The sequence below is a fragment of the Balaenoptera physalus genome (assembly GCF_965194825.1).
Source record: "Balaenoptera physalus genome assembly, chromosome: 14".
NCBI classification, from domain to species: domain Eukaryota; kingdom Metazoa; phylum Chordata; class Mammalia; order Artiodactyla; family Balaenopteridae; genus Balaenoptera; species Balaenoptera physalus.
The window spans coordinates 80899891-80921357 of NC_138893.1; the positions used below are offsets into that span (position 1 = coordinate 80899891).

A 21467-nucleotide genomic window follows, 5' to 3' on the forward strand; every position below is an offset into this window, starting at 1 on the left:
CTCAGACATATCACAGCTCTGGCACTCTCCCATACCTATATTTTATAAATATTAAGCAATCTGATCGCATTCAAAGACAATAAAGTTAAAAGGTAAACCAAAGACTCACAAAAGATGATCTGTTAACACATTAAAACCAAGTTTTCATATCTAGATTATTCAGGGAATCCCAAGAGTCTTAGTGCAGTGTTAAGCTTTAATCATTTCAGAACTGCATGTGCTAGTAACTTAAATGATAATACCTGAAAAGTTAACTACTTTAAAATATTGATATCTTTCTTTCTAAAATTCAACGTAACTACTGTCTTGTGCTACCCATCACTCTAGTCAATTTTCAAACTTTGTAAAAACTTTCATTTCTGGGAAGAATGCTTTACTACTTATGCTTTCAATGTGGTATTTATATAAGGAAAAATTTTGTTGTGGAATTGGTGACAAGGAACAATAACAGATTTAGCTGTAGATTAAATTAATGGTCTTGATTACTCGGAACAACAGTGAGAAACGAAATGAAATGGATTACAAAGATGACCCTTAATACTTTTAAGCAATTTAAATAATTTATACATTTTACATATAATGACATTTAAAATGTTTATGTCATGTCGTGTGCTTTTTATCGAGGTTACTCAGAAAAATTAGATTGGTTTAATAATTTTGGTCTAAAAACGACTATATATATATTTTCAGATTATGTTATGATGTAGAAAATAATGGTGGTATAATATACTGTTATGTAAGTCTTGGCTTTATTTTGGCTTGAAAATCTGAGTTACGTTGGACTTCCTAAATTTCCTGTACTGCTTGTACTGGTTAAATAAGCAAACGTATCCAATAAGTTTTCAACGACTAAAAATTTAAATTTATGTGTTGAAGTATATTAAATATACTAGTCAAGTACATTAAATATACTAATATCTTTAAAGAGGAAAAAAAAAAAACAAAAAAAACAAAAAACAAAACAAAACAAAAAAAAACTTTCCTCAGCTGCTTCTCAGTGACAGAAAGAACTGCATTTATAATTCTGGCCTCAAGATCCTCCAAAGAAGGAGGTTTTGATGAGCATGTGACAGACAGTTTGAACATGACCCTGCAAGGAAAAATCTAATAGAGACAGATCGGGTGACCTAAGTGACCAAGCAAGAGGTTTCCTCCACTGAGCCATTGTCTGAGAAAGTGTTATCACAAACTACTGCACCCAAATAAGTTAAAATTAAAAATTTACTTTTCAAACCCACAAAAAAAAAGTGGAAGAGCAATGTAAATATACTGCCAAATGATATATTCATAACTGCGTAGCTTTTAAAATTCTAGAGTCACTAAAGCTTAAAACTTTACTAAGTCTTGAAACACACTGAATAATGTATGCCTACAAATTTCCAACAAAAACTGCTTATTCTTCTTCCTCTCTGCATTGTTTTATCAGTTGTTTTTTGTATATGTGAGCCTATATTGATAGATATATATGCACACATGATCATATCTTTTTGATTTTGTGTCTCTTTTAGCAGTAATATACCATCTGTATTGGTCAGGGTTCTCCAGACACACAGTCAATAAGATATAGATATAGATAAATATTTATTATGATGAATTGGTTAATGCGATTGCAGAGCTTGGGAAGTCCAAAATCTGCCATCTGTGAGTTGGAGACCCCAGAAAGCAGGTGGTGTAATTCAGCCTGAATCCAAAGGTCGGAGAACTAGAAGAACCAGTGGTGTAAATCTCAATCCAAGGGCAGAAGATGAGATGAGATGTCCCAGCTCAAGCAGTGAGGCAGGAATAAAAGGGGTAAAGTCTTCCTTCCTCTGCTTTTTGAGGGGCTATTTAGCCCCTCAATGGATTGGAGGATGCCCACCCACATTGGGAAGGGAAATCTACTTTCCTGAGTCCACCAATTCAAATGCTAATGTCATCCAGAAACACCTTCATGGAGACATCCAGAAATAACATTTAACATGGGCACTCATGGCCCGTCAAGTTGACACATATAATTGACCATCACATCATCCATTTTGCTCTTTAGAGATGTTAAGTGAAAAAAATGAAGGTGCAGGACATTGCATATGAAGCCATTTGTATAAAAAGAAGGGATTAAGTATATAAATGTGCACACATGTATGTGTATATATGTACGTACATATATACATACACTAGTTCTCAGTCCTCCTTAGGTGGGGAAAAATAGCACTTCATAACTAGGAGGGAAAAAGCAAATGTGGGGTTTATTCTCTTCATATACAGGCAGTGACAAACAAAAGGCCACAGTCTTTCCCAGTTTCTGCCAATCTATGGAAGAGGAAAACAACTTTCGTGAGAACTAAAAACCACTGGGAATTGCTTTAATAGCTAAATGGAGAAAATGTAAAGATAAGAGAAACCATCACAGATAAAACTTAGCCTGCAGTAATGAAGCTAGCTACAAGCCACAGTTTAGGATTTTTAGTTGTAAATTAAACCAGTGTTGAGTGTTGACAGGACTAAGGATTTTTAAAATATACATCAAATAAGTGGTGTCCAAATTCCCCCCTACCTTCCCCAAGGGGTATGACCTAGTCAGGGTTGGGATTACAGTAGTCTGAAGTGAAATTTCTTACCCAAGGCAACTGGGGACATCAAAGGATTAAGGAAAGTAAAGGTCTGGGTAGACTTGTCAAGGCCCAAGGTAGAAGAGTCAAGCCAGGAGGGATTTCTGAAAAATTAGTAAAACTAAATGAGAATGGATGGCCAAAATTAGAAGTGGCACTAAGTTCAGACATACAAGGAGTATAGAGTCAAAGAAATTGGAACAGATGAAACATGTTGGAAGCAAGAAGGGAAAGGGGCATTTCTGAGTGATTACTTAGAAAACATGTTGGTCTAGTTTATAAGTATCGACTAAGCACAAGACCTAGGACATAGAATGTGAGTTTGTTGGCTTTCATGCTTTAAGGACAGAACAGAACAGGTGAATATAGTGCTGTGTCGAGCCACACTGGAGCCTGGGCTAAGGGAAACATTTTTTATTTAACATTTAATGTTTTGTTCATCATGAACTTTTTTTGCACTAATCTTTGCTTTTTAAGATATTGGATTAAAATACTATTTCTCTTTATTACTGAGAGTTTTGGGGCCCACTTACATTTGTATCCAAGGTGAGGGCCTCACTTACCTCACCCAAGTCCAGCCCTGGTGAATAAACAGAAACTAGAGGAAATGTTAAATTCCTTCCTTCCAAGTATGGTCACTGCATAAAGTAAGTGAAAAGCCACAAACGATTATTACCAAGTGAAAACATGACACATGAAAAATACCACCCATGAAGTCTAAACAACACTAAAGCAGTAGGCAACTGAGTATATGAGACTCAGCTATAAAAAGGTGACTAATTTTAGAGTCCCCACTCTAGGAATGATGCAAATATTGTGCTTCTGTCTGTTTTAAAGTAGCCAACTTGAGAGACTATGCCCTGACTCTAAGAATGAAACTGACCACCTAAAACATTTCCAAAACTTCCTTTTTGAAAATGCCTTCAGAATTTTCAATTTACCATATAATTATTTACACTGGGGTAGCACTTTATTTGGCAAAGCACTTTCATATACATCATATCTCCCAAAGTCACTAAATTCCAAGTTTGGAGAGACACTGGGGATCCGCTTCGCCTTCAACGGTGTTAAGTTCAGCTGCCTTTGGACAGTTTCCATTTCGTCCCTTACCTGGCATAGGAAGTGAAGGCCAGACAGAGGGGCAAAGCAGGGAGCAGAGCAGAAAGAGAACCCAGGCCTGTAGGTTCTGGGGCACCATTCACAACCATCCACTAAGATGGAGTTTTCCCAAATTTTCAACATAACTAATGATTTCCTAACTGAAAGCAGAAACCAGGATGTGAGATTTCCAGGCAATTAATTCTTTCAAGTCACTGTGCTAAGTGTTCATAGGAAGTCTTAAAAAAATCTTAAATCATAGAAAATATTTTTCATTTGAAGGTAACTTAGATTTATTTATAGAGTGCTTTTGTAAAAAACATATTCCAGGGGATGAATTGGGTCATTGAGTTATAGACTGCTACTTATTCTTTGTGTTCACACTAAGCCTCATTTTATGAATGATTTGTAAAAGAGTTTTAAGATTTGTTCCAAAAGAGAACTTTCAAACATGTTTTGAGCAGTATCTCCATCATCAGAAAAATGTGAATTTTACGAAGTAAGAGAATGCCTCTCGCAGAGATATTGCAGCAGTGAAGAGCATGGACTCTGGACCCAGAGAGCCTAATTAACCTCCTGGAATTCACAACTACTACCTGTATGTGACCTAGTCCACAGGACTGAGCCTTTCAGGGCCTTGCTTTCCTTATTTTTAAAATGGGGATAAGAGGGGCGTTCCTGGTGGTACAGTGGTTAAGTATCCGCCTGCCAATGCAGGGGACACGGGTTCGATCCCTAGTCCGGGAAGATCCCACATGCCACGGAGCAACTAAGCCCAAGTGCCACAACTACTGAGACTGTGCTCTAGAGCTCACGAGCCACAACTACTGAAGCCCACACGCCTAGAGCCCATGCTCCGCAACAAGAGAAGCCACTGCAGTGAGAAGGCCACGCATCGCAACGAAGAGTAGCCCCCGCTCACTGCAACTAGAGAAAGCCCGTGCACAGCAATGAAGATCCAACGCAGCCAATAAATAAATAAATAAATAAATAAATAAATAAATAAATAAAATGTGGATAAGAGCACCGACCGGATGAAGTTGTTACATGATTAAATTAACGAATACATGTAAAGAGTTTTTACAGCATTTATATAACTGATAATTGTAATTACCTAACTAGATTCATAAATTCTGTACCCCACTCCTGACAGGAAAAATATCTCATTATTTTACCTTCACCTATCTGAAGTTTTGACAAGGTTGTGAGGCTAAGTTACAAAGTTAAAATAAGTTAGTTCTATTCATGTTGGATAAAATAATAATTTAATAATGTCTGAGAAGAGTTCATTTCATAAATAATATGACTGAATTTCTCTTTAAATCTTGCTTTGTATATATTTTATTATTATAATGGTATATAAGAATTATAAAGATTAGATTTTGTTTGAAAAATTTTACCTGAATGAATGAGAAGAGCTTCCACGTCCATACATACAATCGCTGATACAGAATGCACAGGTGTGTCCACAATCAAATCCATACAGCCTGCTGGTTGCATGAGGTGTAACTAGAGAAGGCCCTATAAAGCTGACACTGCATCTCAAACCCATCCAAGGTCAAGCTGCATATCATCTTGTCATTTCACTTCTTGACATTCATTTTCCTTTCCTGTTTCATTGTTAACCCATTTCCACTGCCCATTTTTCATGCTTCTACATTGTACATTGTTCCCAAACAGAATGAAGTAGTTTGTTTGCTTGATCCAAGATAAAGAAAAGAGGTAGAAATTTTTCAAGTGAAAATCCCTTTGATGAAAGAGATTCATCCTATTTAATGTGCAACGGTATGTCTGTAAACATAGCCTAATAGACCTCTGTGAATGGGAACTGTTCTTTCATTCATTCATAAAACATTTATTGAGTGCCTGTACATGCAAGGCACCCTTTAGCCTCAGAACAAAACAAGTCCTTCCCTTTGTTTGGACAAAAAATGTCCCTTCCCATAAATATATAATATGTCAAGTGATGACAAGTGCAACAGAGGAAAACGAAGCAAGGTAAGTGGACTGTGTTGGGGGTGCTACTTTAGATACAGTGGTCCCAGAAGGCTTCTCTAAGGAGGTGGCATCTGAGCAAAGACCTGAATGGCAAGTACAAAGTCCAGTACTGACCAGTGTGGCTGGAACAGAGAGAAGGCAGGGAGAGTGGTAGGGAATGGTATTTGCATTTATTTTTGCTTCACTCTCACAGCTCTGGGACACTGATTTCTCTAGGACAGATCATACAAGGCCATGTAGGGTCTCATAAGGGCTCTGGCTCTTACTCCAAGTGAGTTGGGAAATGAGTGATGTGATATGGGTATGGGAGACACACGATATTATTAAGCATTTCTTAAAGGATTGCACTGACTTTCTGTCAAGAACAGGCTGTAGAAAGGCAAGGGTAGAGTCAGGAGACTGGTAAGCACAGAGTGGGGATGAATGATCTAGGTAAGAAATGATGGCAGCTGGGATCAAGATGTTAACTGTAGACATGGTTGGAATATGGTTACATTTGGAATTAACTTCTCACTGTCATTTCTGGGCCTTAATTCATATAGTTCTTTAGTGCGATCTCTAACTTTGTACCTATCACAGCATATAATGATTATGTTTATGTATATCAGCCTTCTCCAGATAAAAGTTGTCCAAAAGTAAGTCATCCTCTTATTACTCTTGTGTTTCTAATTTCTAGTATGCTGAAGGTGCCCAATAAATATCTTTGGAGTAAGTGCAGCCCGAAGTGCATCCTTCTGGATATGGATTAGCATAGTTTTTAAAGACAGTTTCAAATCCAGAGAGGATGACCTGAACCATGGAATTATTTAGAAAATATTTCTAGAGAAATCGGTAACCCAGTAGGGGTAGGAGGGAATGAGGAGTACGTGCAAAAAGAGTTTTAAATTAAATAATTAGAGCCCCTGTGTACCCACAAATGTCATCCATATATGTTGGTCTGGTTTCTTGACTACTGCATTTTAATAAAATAGGTATTAAGTGCTTGAGTAAATGTTGATATCATAAAATAATTCTAGGAAAATAATTATATCTTTATAATATGCATATGTGCTTATGCATGTGTGTATAAAAAAAGCAGAGCAAAGAATCCAGTAATAATTTTACCCACTGAAGTGGTCCATTGACCAAACTGCCAAAAGAGAGTTGCAAAATCCATTTTAACATGTGATAAGTCAATGTCCTATATCTATATTATACATACAAATATTCACAAGTGTAAACCTATAAGCCTGGCTAATAAATTGGAGTTGAGATTCTAATTTTTTTCAGTTAAATATAATTTGTTAGGCAGCAGTTAAACCTAATTTATGAAGATACCTACACTGACTCTTGTGATAGTAACCTCCATCATCATCACACACTCTTTGACCTTCAAGGAATGTATGGACTATTAAGTTCAAAACTTTTACAGTATAATGTGATCCTTTGAAAATGGATCATTCTCAGTGGGTATATACCAAGTAAAGTTTTAAAAAGGGAAGGGGAGAGAAGTATTCCATTTGGAGGCATGCTCCTACATTTATTACGTTTGAGCAACATAGAGAAAGCCAATGTGGCTACAGAATGTGGGTTATATGCTACAGCTCTGCAGATAATGGAATTGTTTTTTGGAAGACTGCCTTTATATGCAAGTAGGCAGACATGGAAATTGGGAATGAATGTACGTAAACAGGGAAATATGGATAGTCTATGAATAAAACTTGGTTTTATATATTAACTTTCTGAAATAACTCACATACCTATTTTTCACTGGGTATCAAAGACATCACCTAATTGGAACAAAACAGCTCTATGTTATACTTTGAACAATGATCTCGTTGTGTTCAAACTAGGTTTCAAAGGTCTAGAAGGAGGAAAACCAAAAACATCATGATACTGTTACACCAGAGCCTAAGTAAGTCATAAAAAGTAGCTAATCAATTTATAAGAAAGGAGGGCACAAAGTAGACATTAGTTAATTAGGTATGAAACGTACATTTGTCTATATAACATCATAACAGGAGTAAACGTTAACTTACTGTGGTGTTTACAAAAAAGTTAGAAAGTTATTTACAATGACAGTCATAGGAGTTCTCTACACAGATCTTGATCTCTCTTTCTCTCTTTCTCTCTCTCACACACACACACACACACACACACACACACCCACACACGCACACTTTTCAGGCTATTTAGGATGACTTGACAACTCTTTCTGATAAGTCAAGTAATTAGTTACAATATTTTAGAAGATTTTGTAGCTCTCACTGTTGTTGTTTTGACTAAGTTATTGTAAGCCCAGAAAAACCTTTTTTCTAGCATAAAAGTAGCCTGACAAACTTTAAATATAGGGTGGAAGTTGGAGTACATTTTTTCATGAAAGATTAAGTTAAATAATAGTAACAGTAAAAAATCAAAGCACTAAAAAGAAAGAAGAGGAACCCAAGTTGGAAAGGAAGAAGTAAAACTGTCACTGTTCACAGATGACATGATACTATAGATAGAAAATCCTGAACACACCACCACCAGAAAACTACTAGAGCTCAACAATGAATTCGGTAATGTTGCAGAATACAAAATTAATATACAGAAATCTGTTGCATTTCTATACACTAACAGTGAATCATCAGAAAGATGAATTAAGGAAACAACCCCATTTACAATCACATCTAAAGAATAAAATACCTAGGAATAAACTTACCTAAAGAGGTAAAAGACGTGTACATGGAAAACTATAAGACACTGATGAAAGAAATTGAAGATGACACAAATAGATGGAAAGATTTACTGTGTTCATGGATTGGAAGAATTAATATTGTTAAAATGACCATACTACCCAAAGCAATCTACAGATTCAATGCAATCTCTATCAAAATACCAAGTGCATTTTTTACAAAACCAGAACAATTAAAAAATTTGTATGGAAACACAAAAGACCCCAAATAGCCAAAACAATCTTGAGAAAGAAGAACAGGGCTGGAGGAATGCTCTCTGACTTCAGACTATACTACAAAGCTACAGGAATCAAAACAGTATGGTACTGGCACAAAAACAGATACAGATCAATGCAACAAAATAGAGAGCCCAGAAGTAAATCCATGCATTTATGGTCAATTAATTTATGACAAAGGAGGCAATAACATAAAATGGAGAAAAGACAGTCTCTTCAATAAGTAGTGCTGGGAAAACTGGACAACTACATGTAAAAGAATGAAATTAGAATATTCTCTAACACCACATACAAAAATAAACTCAAAATGGATTACAGACCTAAATGTAAGACCAGATACTATAAAACTCCTAGAGGAAAACCGAGGCAGAACATTCTTTGACATAAATCATAGCAAAATTTTTTGGATCTGTTTCCTAAAGGAAATAAAAGCAAAAATAAACAAATGGGACCTAATGAAACTTAAAAGCTTTTGAACAGCAAAGGAAACCATTGACAAAACAAAAGGACAACCTACTGAATAGAAGAAAATATTTGCAAATGATACAACCAATAAGGGATTAGTATACAACATATATAAATGGCTCATACAGCTCAACATCAAAACAAACAAAAAAACCTGATTGATAAATGGGCAAAAGAACTGAATAGACATTTTTCCAAATGTAATTTCTTTTATAGCACCACTTAATTATTATTATTTAAACTATTATTTAATAAATGTAACATTTGTAAATGGATAATGTATATTAATTTTTATCTATTTCAAGGCTCCATAACTTGAATAGTCTGAATATCTTGGTTAAGCCCACCATAAGGTGCCTTTGCCCCTCTCATTACAAATACTCAAACTGAAAAGTTGGTGTCTAAAGGAGATTATCCCCAAGTGCATTTCAAATTCATTCCTATTCCAATATAAAGAAGGAAAAGTTGATTTAAAGTAATCGATGTGACACAACATAAACATTAATTATTTCCAGAATATTCTGCATGTTAATTCAGGTCATCCAGTTGAACTTGGATGTTATCCACTCCTCCTATGAGTTGAGTTCTCATCTACTGCCTGCACCCAGAGACAGTCAAATCCTATCGCCAGGATCTTCAGTCCCACAAAGAGCTAGGGAACTAAGCTTAGGATGCTGGTTTCTGTGGAAGACTGTACACAAACCGTAGTCATCTTTGTTCACATGTAGCCATCGCATGCATGATCATTTATTCCCACAGCGCTTTGTCATCAACCTTTTCCACACTGCTTCATTGTCTTAGGCAGAGAAACTTGTAAAACGTCACTGAATGGTGGCACTCCTCACTTAAGGATGATTCCATTTTGAGGAGAAAATATTGCTCAACACCACTTTAGTGCTAAACATCAGCAAATCTTCTAATTGGCATCAACTGTCTTTTCCCTTCCTTCTTCCTTATTCCCTCAGCCCCCTATATCACTATCCACTAAGAGTCCCCACTTTAATTCTGCGTCAGGCTCTGCTTCATGCTCTCCCTTGGTATAATTCCATGTATTACCACTTGCATCATTCTCACCTTAACAACTCGTCCCTAGACACACTCCAAACTCAGAATTTTCTCTTCTTTCTTAGGAAAACTCCCTTGTCCTAGGTTGCCACATTCCAAGCTACTTTAGAAAAATTAGCATATGCTAATACATTAATATGTACACATAACATTACCTACCCCACCCACAAAGTGACAACTTAACATTTAGGATTATAATTACCCAAAGGTGAACTACTACTGCTGGAAATTTTCAGGTAAATTTGTAGGAAGATAATCATTTCAGACAGGTGACTGTCTTTGAATGTTCTTCAAATACCTTAAGTGTTTGCTGATGTACTAGAAATAACATACAGTACCCCACCAAAGGCTGATGGTCTGTTTGTCATACAAACAGGTAACCAACATGTTTTGTGCCCTTCCAGTGTTCTTTCCCTTTCTAGGTCTTAGTCACGGTAGTTTACAACATGGTATTTAGACACGTTACAGAGACCAGAGTCAAGTCATGCTAACAGCCTTCTTTGGTGAAGGCTTCTTCTTGGCAAGAGAATTGGGAAAAGCAGATGGTGAATGTCATGTTGGATCAGCTGTGCTGTATGGCCAACACGTAAGGGTCTCAGTGGACCCTGTGTTGTCCACCCTGGGCATTAAGCAGCGACACACATTTGACTTAGGCTGCTCTTACGAAGAGCAACCACTGAACACTGTTACTGTTTTGATGAAAAGAGCCCTGTGGATTGTTTTTGATCTGCATATTAACAAAGACGAGAAAGCCAGGTTATTTCTCAGAAGCAGCAAGAAAGACATTTTCCCTTGAAAATGTGCAAGATACATCTCTGCTGGAAAACACACACACAGAGACAAAACAAAACAAAACAAAACAAACAAAAAATCCTTTCATCCAGAATCTGTGGCTTGCTTTCTTGTATTCCTCAGCACACGTGAATGTGTGAAAATGTGCAACATTCAGACGTGTAGTCTGAGCGAGTAATAATCTCTTATAATGTTCCTCTATTTAAAGCAACAAACAGATGGAGGGTTTATGAGCACGGCTGGTAAAAGTAAAAGCAAATGATTGTAATAGTTGTACTTTTAATAGGATTCCCCACAATTGAAAACATTATTCCTCAAGGAACAAATTGTTCTATAAAATTACATTACTTAGGAAAGAGACAGTCCGCCCTGACTTTGCTGAGGCAACAGAGGACTCCCAGGACAGCCTGTACTGCAGGGGGCTCTCAAGTCAGATGGGTGTCCTGGGAGAGAGGACACAGGGATGCCAGGCACCATGATCCCCAAAGAAAAAGCTCAGTGGAATAGGGTCAAAAGCAGAAAGACCAAGCGGTGAAAGGGGGTATGAAATATGTCTGAGCTTGCATTGAATTTATTACCTTCTAATTCTCTACTTTGAAATACAACATTTGCGAAATTCCTAGGGATTTAAGATAAGCATGCCACATTGCTTCTTCCTCTGCCAATTCAGACCAAAATCTAGCTCAAGCACAGAAAAATCTTGCTTAACAAACAGCGGAATTGTAAACAACCCAACCCAAGTTCATTATCATTATCCCTCTTTTAAGAGAAACAAAACTCACTATAATTCTATCATTAAGATGAATATACTGTCGTGAGGGCCATTACGTAAATTATAATTAAAGCTAGTCTCAGTTAAAGTTATTACACCATTTTGGAAGAAAATAAACAACCCAAAGAGAGGGAAACAATGTGGTCAATAACTCACTCCAAAAATATTTTTCGCCTCCAAAGCTCGCATTGAGGGAGACATTCCTGCGCATGATACAAATGGTTCTGACATTAAGAAAAGTAAACAAGTAAGAAAAATAAAGATGGAAAAATTCTGTGGTCAGTTCACAAGTGCTTTTTTATTGTTTGAGGCAGGGTTAAAGCCTTTTATAAAGACAAGGATATACGTGCCGCTAGATTGGATGTGACATTGGACTAGTCTAGCTGCCCTTGCACAGAACTCTGGCTGCCCATAATATGCCACAGACAAAACATGTGTTGGTGCTTCCAAACAAAGGACCAGGGTGGGACTGAATACAACTCATTTAAAGCATTATCCCAATGCTGTTTTGTAGATCAGAGCAAAGGTACTTGACTCTGGTTATTAACGGATTTGAGAGATAAAGCCAAACATTCAATATCCTCTAATAATTAATGGTCTTAAGGATTTCCATCTAAATTTGTCTCAATAACTGATCACCAAGTGTTGTGTAATCTACAGGACGGACTGCTGCCAGCCCCAGCGCAAGTCATTCAAGGATTGTGTTGACTCAGTAGGCCAGAGGCCGTGTAAACGGACTAAAACAGAGAAAGCAGGTTCTTCTTGGGTGTCTCAGGGGTTCTGAGTCTTTAAAGACTTTTACCATAGCAGCTCTCTAGTCATTTGGTATCTATAACTGGGAAGGATTCTCTTTCATGTTTTGCTGTCCTCAAACTAACCGAATACTGGGAGACCCAGGACAATGAACACCTGGTCCAAATAAAAGCAAAAATAAATGCTACTGTGTCAAGAGCAACAAGCCTTTCAAACATCTTCTACTGGTGTACCAGTATATTAAATGGAATTATAGCCACCCAACCAGTATGATCACGCTGATTTTCCTTGTAACATTAGGGCTGGAATATAGCCAAAGGTGCACAAAGACCATCTCACAAGCTGTGGATTTCATTTCTGAGAGATCCTGAGAAATATACCAAGTTCAAAGGGTTTTGCGCCTTTTATTAAAAACTGTTTGGTCTGGTGAGTGTTTTCTGCAGTCTTCACTTTCCTTTTTAACTTCCTGACCTATCACTCTATCTTTTATCACCTCACTCCCTTTAAATAGCACCCAAAGGAGCAAGCCAGCTCCAAACACACATAAGGCCATAGACATAGCTGGGAGGGTGTGTGGTTAAAAATAAATAAATAAGAGTCTTTGGTACAACCAGAACCCGGTGTTGTGAAAGATGCCTGACACTGCCTAGTATTCAGGGCAAGAAGTGGATTTATAAGTGAACAAAATATGATAAAGTCCATGTTTTTGTAGTCAGGGATTTAGGGAAAGCAATTTACTCCAATACACGAATTGTAAGAACACAAAGCTCACCATAAACGTACAACGTGTCTAAGAACTTACCTCTTCTGTTCTCTGAAAAACTGCAAACTGAAATGCATTGCCCGTGATAAAGATGCTAAAGGCTGATGGGGGTGGGGTGGGAGGGGACCATGCAGAATACAAGAGGTTAAGATTTAAGGGAAATAAGGGAGTAGAGCCTTCCTTGAAACTGTGACTCTTTCACTAAAAATAAACCCACAGCACGATGGTATCAGGAGGATCTCTACTCAATAGGCAAGCTAAAGACACAGTCTCTCTCACTTGACTAAAGCCACTGAGCATGCTTAGGGAGGCCCCAGGTGTGACCTCTGCTCCCCTGTGAGCAGTGGAGGGGCCAGGCAATCTATCATGGTGTTCATCCTGTCAGCCCTGGTGCTTTGCTACTGCTGTCTGTCACTGTGGTGGATGAGACCTGCTTAAGGGCAATCATGTCAATCTCTATGTGACCACTCAGTCTAAGGCAGAAGGATGATCTTGACAGGCCTGGCAAAGTCAGCTGAAGGTACCAAAAGCTGAAGTCATAGCTTTCCCACAGAAAAGCGATGTGGGCCATTGTCTTTTCATTTAGCTTTTTCTTTATTTTTTTTTTCCCCTTTTTTCTTTTACTCTCATGTCACTGGCTAAGGCATATAGAACTTGCCTTCAGAGCTGGTCATCGCGGATAAACCTGTTGCCCTCTGAGTTTTTCCCATAGTAAACATAGCGACACTTCCCCAGGATACCTGCAAATAAAAAGATACACATCATTACAGGTGGCACAAGTAGTATAGCAAGAAAACACAGGTGCTGCAAGGCAGAAATACAACACAATCACAGATCCCATGGGTGGCAGCAAATGGATTAAGCCCCAGAAGGGAAGGACCCTACTTTCTTGTCCTCAGAGTTGACATTCAAATAAAATGTCACCAGAGCACAGGCTCCTAGGAGTAACATTTTCCTGCATGATTTGTTTTCCACATTTTAGAGAATTTTCTAGTTTGGCCAATTACTTCTCAAAACAAAGCAAAACCCTCTTCTCTCTCCAAGTTCTCTTGGTAGAATTTCTAAAAATGGAAAATTAAGAGTTTAAAGATGGGCCCAGCCCAAACAAAAGATATAAAACAATCTTCCCAGAATGTGACTCTTTTCAAATTCTTTATCATGAATCAATTTTGTTAATTTCCAGAGAGAACCTTCCAAATCCCAGCAGACATCAAGTACATAATGGATGATTAAGGAAGAATGGTGGTATTCACAAAACGCCACACGGAAAGTAACGGAGCCTCCGACATTAAATGGCTTCTTCTTACAGGGGAATCCTGAACTGTATTCTCAGGTTGGAATGCACTTGATTTTCATCTTCAGTTTTATTTTAAATAGTTTTGTGGCTCCATATACAGCTTTCCCGTCATTCACGGAGATCATAAGAAGACTTAACTATAAACAATGCCCCTAGAATAAGGTCAAACCTTTCAATCAACTCAATATTTACTCTAAATATCTATAAGAAATCACCTGCCACAGTTATTTTGACAGTATTATTAAGAAAACATCAGTTTTTCCAAGAAAATATTTGTAACTACAATTTGCTTTTTGCCACCTTGGGTTTTTTTCCTTTTAATTTTAGAAAAACAAACTTAAAATTCAGCTTCATGGAATTGTCTTATTACTAATACTATGCGAGTCTCTGAAGTGTGCATAACCAGAAAAAAAAGAAACAACCCAAAGAAGTGTCCATAAAACATAAATTCATGAGCTACAAATCTGTCTGTAAAAATAGCTATCTATATACATGTTTTTTTCCCCATTATTCTGATGATAGTGTGAAACCAGCAACCACCATCTACTATTCAACTGGGATAAATTAGCACTTGAAATTATTCAGGTTCTTCAAATCAGAAGTCCTACGTGGTAAATACTTGGGTCATTGTACAGGAGATGTTTCTCCACTACAGAACTGTAGACCGTATTCTTAAACATGGATTAAAAATGACTCTCAGAAACTTTGAATGACAAGGCAGATGCTCCTTGGTTCAGATGGCTCGGGACAAAGTGGAGAATTGCTGGGGTCTCAGAATCTCTGCAAGCTGGCAATAGGGAGGGGACGACACCATTCCATGGCCTCAGACTGGGCCTTGAGCTGGCTGTCATCACCTCTACTTCCTGCCATGGTCCCCTGAGCAAGTTCACTGTGGACCACTCTTCCCCTTTGGCTATGCTTTTTCCTTGGCCCCCAATCCCCAAGTTCTGCTTTTCAGTATTGGTCTGGCGCCTGGAAACATTGAGCTTGGATGAAACCTCCCTGAGTGAGACCCTTCTTGGGGCCTAAATTATTCTTTTGCCTGTTGTCACTGAGCTGTTCCCTTTATTGTGCTGAACTACGTAGCACCTGGAGTTGTGCTGATATTGTCACCAATGCTAGGACAGGATGTGGGCGTGGCCAGCGAGGCTGCATTCCGGGAACAGCACCCCCTGCAGGCCTGGGTGGGAGTGTCTCAGAAGTCTCTGAAAATCTGCAAGGGGCTTCCTTAAACATAACTGATTCCAATAAACCCTCAAGAATCTGGAAGGATGAGGCCGAGGGATGTTAATTTCTTTCTACAGCACCAGGATAGCAGGAATTTTTATAAAAAGGAATGGATAGGGCTGTCAGATATTATAAAGAACACAGAAGAGAAGGAAAGGCAGACACACACACATACACGCACACACACACAACACACCAGCGGGTGCATTTGCTCCAGGAAACTCTCCAGCACATTCTGGATTGAATTCTTTTCTCTGCGCTCTCTCCACGGTAAACCTCAACTGCAGACCTTGCCTAGTCTAGATACAACCTGGACAGCAAGTGCCCTTCTAGAAACAGGCTGTATATTCCTGAACATGGGCCATAATGTGGAAGAAGGTGACATGTTCTGGGCCACACTCCCCAGCCCTGCCTTCTGGTCAGCATTGATAAAAGCCCTTTTTAAGGCCTGCCCTGTTCCTCTGGGCCTGGAAGCAAGAATGTTTATAGACACCCTGGTGAGAGAGGGCTGTTTGGTGAATGCAGGAGACTGTGGCAAAGTGTCAGAGCTTGGAAAACGAGGCAAGGACATGAGGTATTAACATTGTCAATGATCTCTTGACGGGAAAACAGATACCGTGCTCGCCCTCAGATTTAAATAGACATCAAGTGCATTAATGACAAGAGGGCCGACTTCAAACAAAGGGGCTGTGTGGTGGGAGGCAGAACGAGTCTCTGGGTTGGCAATAACCTGATCTGAAAAGACAGTGTCAGGGCTCGAGACAGGCCCAGGATTGTGTGTGGTGACAGAAAACAGAGATGCTGACAGAGATACCAAAGCCATATTATGCCAAGGATATTCTAACGCTGTCTGCCCCGCTAACGAAAGCTGACATCACTCCCTAGCACTTGGGGTCTTCTTCGCCTGCTCCTGCAGAACGTTTCTCCCCAGACATCATTACAAAACTCGCTGCCGCGGCCAAGTTCCTGGCAGCCCTGTTCTGTCAGAGCGCCGGGGTCACGAGGCCCGAGGATGACCTCAGTCAATCTAAATTTGGGCTCTGCAGGAGGACCACACTCATCCCCCACCCCCCACGCCGATATCCCGGCTACTTGAGGTGATCAGAGCGCCAACGTGTGAGGAACTGTCACCTTGAATAAAATCCGGAAAGGGAAGGCACTCAGGCTGCGGGCTCCTAAAGGAAGGCGTGGGGACAGCCTGGCAGCCGACAATGAAATCCAGCTGCCGCTGCTGTTTCCCTGTGGAGACAGGTGGTCCGGCTAGTGACAGTTAAAATCGGATGAGATTTTTGCACTTGCACCGCCTACGATTGCTTAAATTAACCAAGTGGTTGCCTCCACTGAGCTGCCTACCTGAGCTCACAGCTCAGAAGGGATTACCCCCCCCCCAAAATGGGACTTTTGTATTTAATAAATAAATAAGTAAATAACATTAACAAGGGAGGGGGAAAAACCCTGCCCAGTCCCATGTGTGGCCATAAGACTTCACTTATCACGAAGGCTATTTGTAAACTCATAGGAGCTGCTCATAAATGAAGGCACGTGGTGACTGGGGGTTTCTCTCTTCTGCTCTCCCCCTGGCCTTCCTCCTTCCAACACGGCCACTGCCATAAACTGAGAAAATTTACAGAGGAAACAGTTTGCTGGCAAAGAACATTTTGACGGGGAGGCGCTCTGAGGCTGGAATTCGGGAACCCGCGGGCGGTGGCTCGGTAGGCGGTGGTTTCCGTGTACATCTGCAATGCATTCCCTTGTTTGTGTCTCCCCGGACTCTACACGTCTTGGGACTAGAAGGGGAACAACACGTTTAATGGTGTATGTAGTGTTTTTAATTAAAATATCTGGCATTGCCCATCATAAACGAAGCAGGCTTGCCGTGCATCAGGCTGACATGTAGCTGTCTGTGGGGGGGTTTCTTTTGGGGGGCCCTGGAAAAATGACAGTGCCCTGTCCCCTCGGGAATCCTCTCCTGCCAAATGAGGCCCCTAATTTTGCTTAAGTAGCCGGCTCTGCCATTGCCGTAAGTTCTTAAAACTATAGTTATGGGAAAAAATGTACTGGGAAGAATCTGTTTTAAAGAGGTCCTTTTTCTTTTAGATGTTTCCCCTCACTGGAATGAGTGTTCTACTTATGCAGGTTAAGTTATGACCTTGGGGCTGCCTGTGGGGGTGGGAATCAGCCTCTTTTCTTGGATGCACCACTGTGATGGTGGCAGGGACAGTATTAAGGAAAACCCTGAGTGTCCTGGGAAGGACGTCTTTGCACGGCCATGCAGAGTCCAGCAAACACTTCAGGACTCCCTGACCTTCTGGATGGCCTCGCCCTACCATCTATTTAGTAAGGGGAGGGGGAGAAAGACCTGTATTTAAATCCAGCTCTACCCCTAACAGTTAAGTGACCATGTGCAACATACCTTTCCCTCACTGGGCTGGTTTCCCCATTTGTAAAATGAGGGCAAGGGGCCAGGTATCCCAGATTTCCACCTTAGTTCTGAAATAGATGATTTAGCATTTCTGAATGTCTCCCTTATGAAGATAAGGATGCCAGGTACCATACTGCCTGATGTAGGAGGCAGAACCAGTGGTGAGTTAATCAAAATTTGATTTGGACCAAGGCAGCTCTTGAAACACATCCAGTCCATTTTCCCATTAGATAGAGAAGGGGAGCTCTGCTGGACCTCAAAATCCCCAAGGAAAGAATTTCCACTAACTTTCCTGCAATCTGTATTTCATACCCAGACCTGGGAAGTGCTTACCACTAATTAGCCTATATCTCCCTAGCTTTGACATAAGCTCTAGTCTTCTAACTCCATATTCAACAGAACTAAAGACTAAATAGCAGAGTAAGTGGTCTACCATTCATATTTTAGCTGTGAAAGAATAATCATCTTTACTCATACAAATGCGAAAACTTACCTGATGAGGGAGTATGGGTTGGACCAATAAATTCATATTTGTAAAACAGAAAAAGTAAAATATCGATTTTATTATCACTATTAATGTTAGTTTCGGCAATCGTTGTTTTAGACGCTACTATCACAAAGGTTTGTAAGTGTAACTGTGCAATGACAAACAGATTTTAATCTGTTTGTGATCACTAGCACCTTCCAGCTAGTGCTACAAAACAGGCAAGGGGCAGGGGGCTCCTCACGGAACTCCTGTTCTCCAATCTGTAAGAGGCAAGCAAGGAACTAGCCTCTTCACGGCCTCTGAAGAGTGCTCACAGTGTTGTGAAGAAGTGGGTGGGCGCAGAGACGGAAAGAGTATTCAGAGAGTCTTCCTGTCTATTATGGAAGGTTCCACGTGACACCATACATACCATTAACATGTCACCTCTACAATAATCCCTCCTCCCCAATTTCTAGTACCCGGTGGTGGTTGAAACAGTGCTTAGTACCAAGGAAGTGTTCAATAAATATTTGAATAGATACATTAATTAATACCATTAAATACCCCAATTTAGACAGAATCCATAAAGTAAGGAATTTCAATTGTTAAACACTCCTATTTTAACCTCTGTTAAGACGACAGGCATTTGAAATTTTTAAAAACTATACGCCGCTTAAATGCTTGCCTTACTACAGAAGAGGGCAAAGTAACAGAAGGCAACAGCCTCAGCTCCTCAACACTGGTGTTGTTTTTATGCTCAACACTTTCCTCCCACAAAAACAAAGCAATCACGATGTCTGGTGGGAAAGAGAGCGGTGGACTGAATGTTACCATCCAGGCTTAAGAGCTGTAAACATCATACAGGAGAAAGGACATTCCCCAGAAAGCACATTCCTTGGACTTTGTTATGTGCGGGTCCTGAGTAAACTGGGAACTGGGAAGGAATAAACACCCATGTTTTATGATCTTGAGAAGTGGCTGGAGCAATACCCTGAGGTCAGCCTGTGTGATGGAGTATCAGCTCTGCTGTGGACATCGCACAGGATTTAGCAGAGCCTGCAGAATTACAGGATCCCAGGACAACGTCCTCCTTCAGAGTAAGCTACTTCAACACTAAGGCAAAATGAAGAGAGATTTTAAAATGGTCTTAAGCGAAGGGGTTGCTTAGGAGCAGTTTCGGGGGAAGGACAAAGTCCATCCCCCACGGGGGTGGGGAGGGGCATATTTCCCTTTCATCTGCAGACACATCTGGGAAGCCTTAGGTTGGAAATGAAACAGGGAAAGGCTCTCTGCCTGACCCACAGAAGAGTAGAGAAGACAAAGAAAGTGGGACTTCCTCCCAAACTAGCTGAGCATGATTTCAGGCAAGCGTCTCAGCTTATAATCTGCAGCTTAGCTTGGAATGCGGTGCCGTGGTCATGCAATGCTTGCTAAACCCCAAAACGTCTATAAGGGCACCTGCTGTCTTCTCCGTTGACTGGTGGGCACACCGTCCTTGCAAAGTACTGCAGTGACCACGTCAAATAACACTGCTCTAGGGAGGTTGCCTAGTCTCTCAAATGAGCTCACTCTTTTGAGCTCTTCTCCTTTATTATACAAAACAACCCGAGGTGGGGTATTCTCACCCTGCTCTGCTGACCCTGGTATTTTGCAAGGGTGGACATTTGAATTCTGCCATTTTGACCCCCAGGATGGTTTGGCTTCAGGCTTATGAATATAACACATAAACCAGCCTGGTACTTTTTCTTTCAGAAAGCATTATTTATTCAGAACTAATTAGAAATTAGTTACTACTTTCTGTAGAAATAGTTACTACTACATTTCACAAATTTAATTCCTTAATTTTTAAATTCAAAGTTAAAACCATATTCTATTTTGAACATTTTCATTTCTCTTTTATTGAATTTATTTTCAATGGGATCAGTTCTTTTCCATGTGATTTTTTACATTAGGGTGAAAATCCTCCATCAGCTTTTGGCGAATATCAAATTTTACCAGTTCTACCTTCTAAATCTCTTTAAGTTATTTATTTTCACAAGGTTACATTTCCTTGAGTAAAATTTTGCAGATCTAAATTGTGACAGGAAGACTTGAGTCCTCTGCTGAAATTTAGACAACACATTTTATTGTGTGTCGTTTTAGTTCACTTCAACTTTATTTTGTTTTCATTATTTCTACAAAGGCTAATTCCTTCCCGTGAATTTGTGCAGTTTTCAATACACTGACAAGATATAAATCTTTGGTCACATTTTCATCCATAATAAATTGTATGATGTGCAGGCTTAGTTGCTGTCAGTTTATTATAGATTAAAGTAAATGGTGGTTTCTATTTATTTGTAGCACAAAGAGTACGCAGGACAAATGTAAACATTCTGGATGCAGGAGAGGAAATAAATTGTGGGGTTATGATACGATGCTTTTTACCAAGCACCATTCAAAAAACAGAGTAGGAGCTACCTAATCAAAGGTTTGGATATCCTGGAAGAAAGCTGACACAAATGTAGGCACCATATCCCTTTGAGAAAAGGACATGGGGCCCCATTGTTCGGCCCCCTCCAGTGAGGCTCGATGTAAGGTTAAACTTTCCACTGAGACAAAACAGATTATACAGCCTCCTTAGACAAACGCTGGGCCTTGTCAAGTCTCACTCACGTGTTTGTAAGGAAGAAAAAAGCAGAGGAAGGAAACCAGTCAGTGGGGAAAGTATACTGGCAAAATCTCTACTGAAGGTGAGAGGAATGCAAGGCCGAGAAGCCAATCTCCCAGCCCAGGGAGGCTGCAGGAATGGTCACGTGAGCGGCAGACAAGTTGTCATGTGATAAGCCAGAGCCT

General features: G+C 39.7%; 1 protein-coding gene across 1 annotated transcript in view; it reads right to left on the reverse strand.

Annotated features, from left to right (window-relative positions):
- Window positions 1-978: 978 nt before the first annotated feature.
- Window positions 979-21467, reverse strand: part of LRMDA (leucine rich melanocyte differentiation associated) — a 1095033-nt gene continuing 1074544 nt past the window's right edge. Inside the window, exon 7 of the mRNA XM_082425763.1 lies at window positions 979-13963. Within this exon, the coding sequence (XP_082281889.1) occupies window positions 13884-13963 (80 nt within the window). The 3' untranslated portion in view covers window positions 979-13883. The remainder of the gene's footprint in view (window positions 13964-21467) is intronic.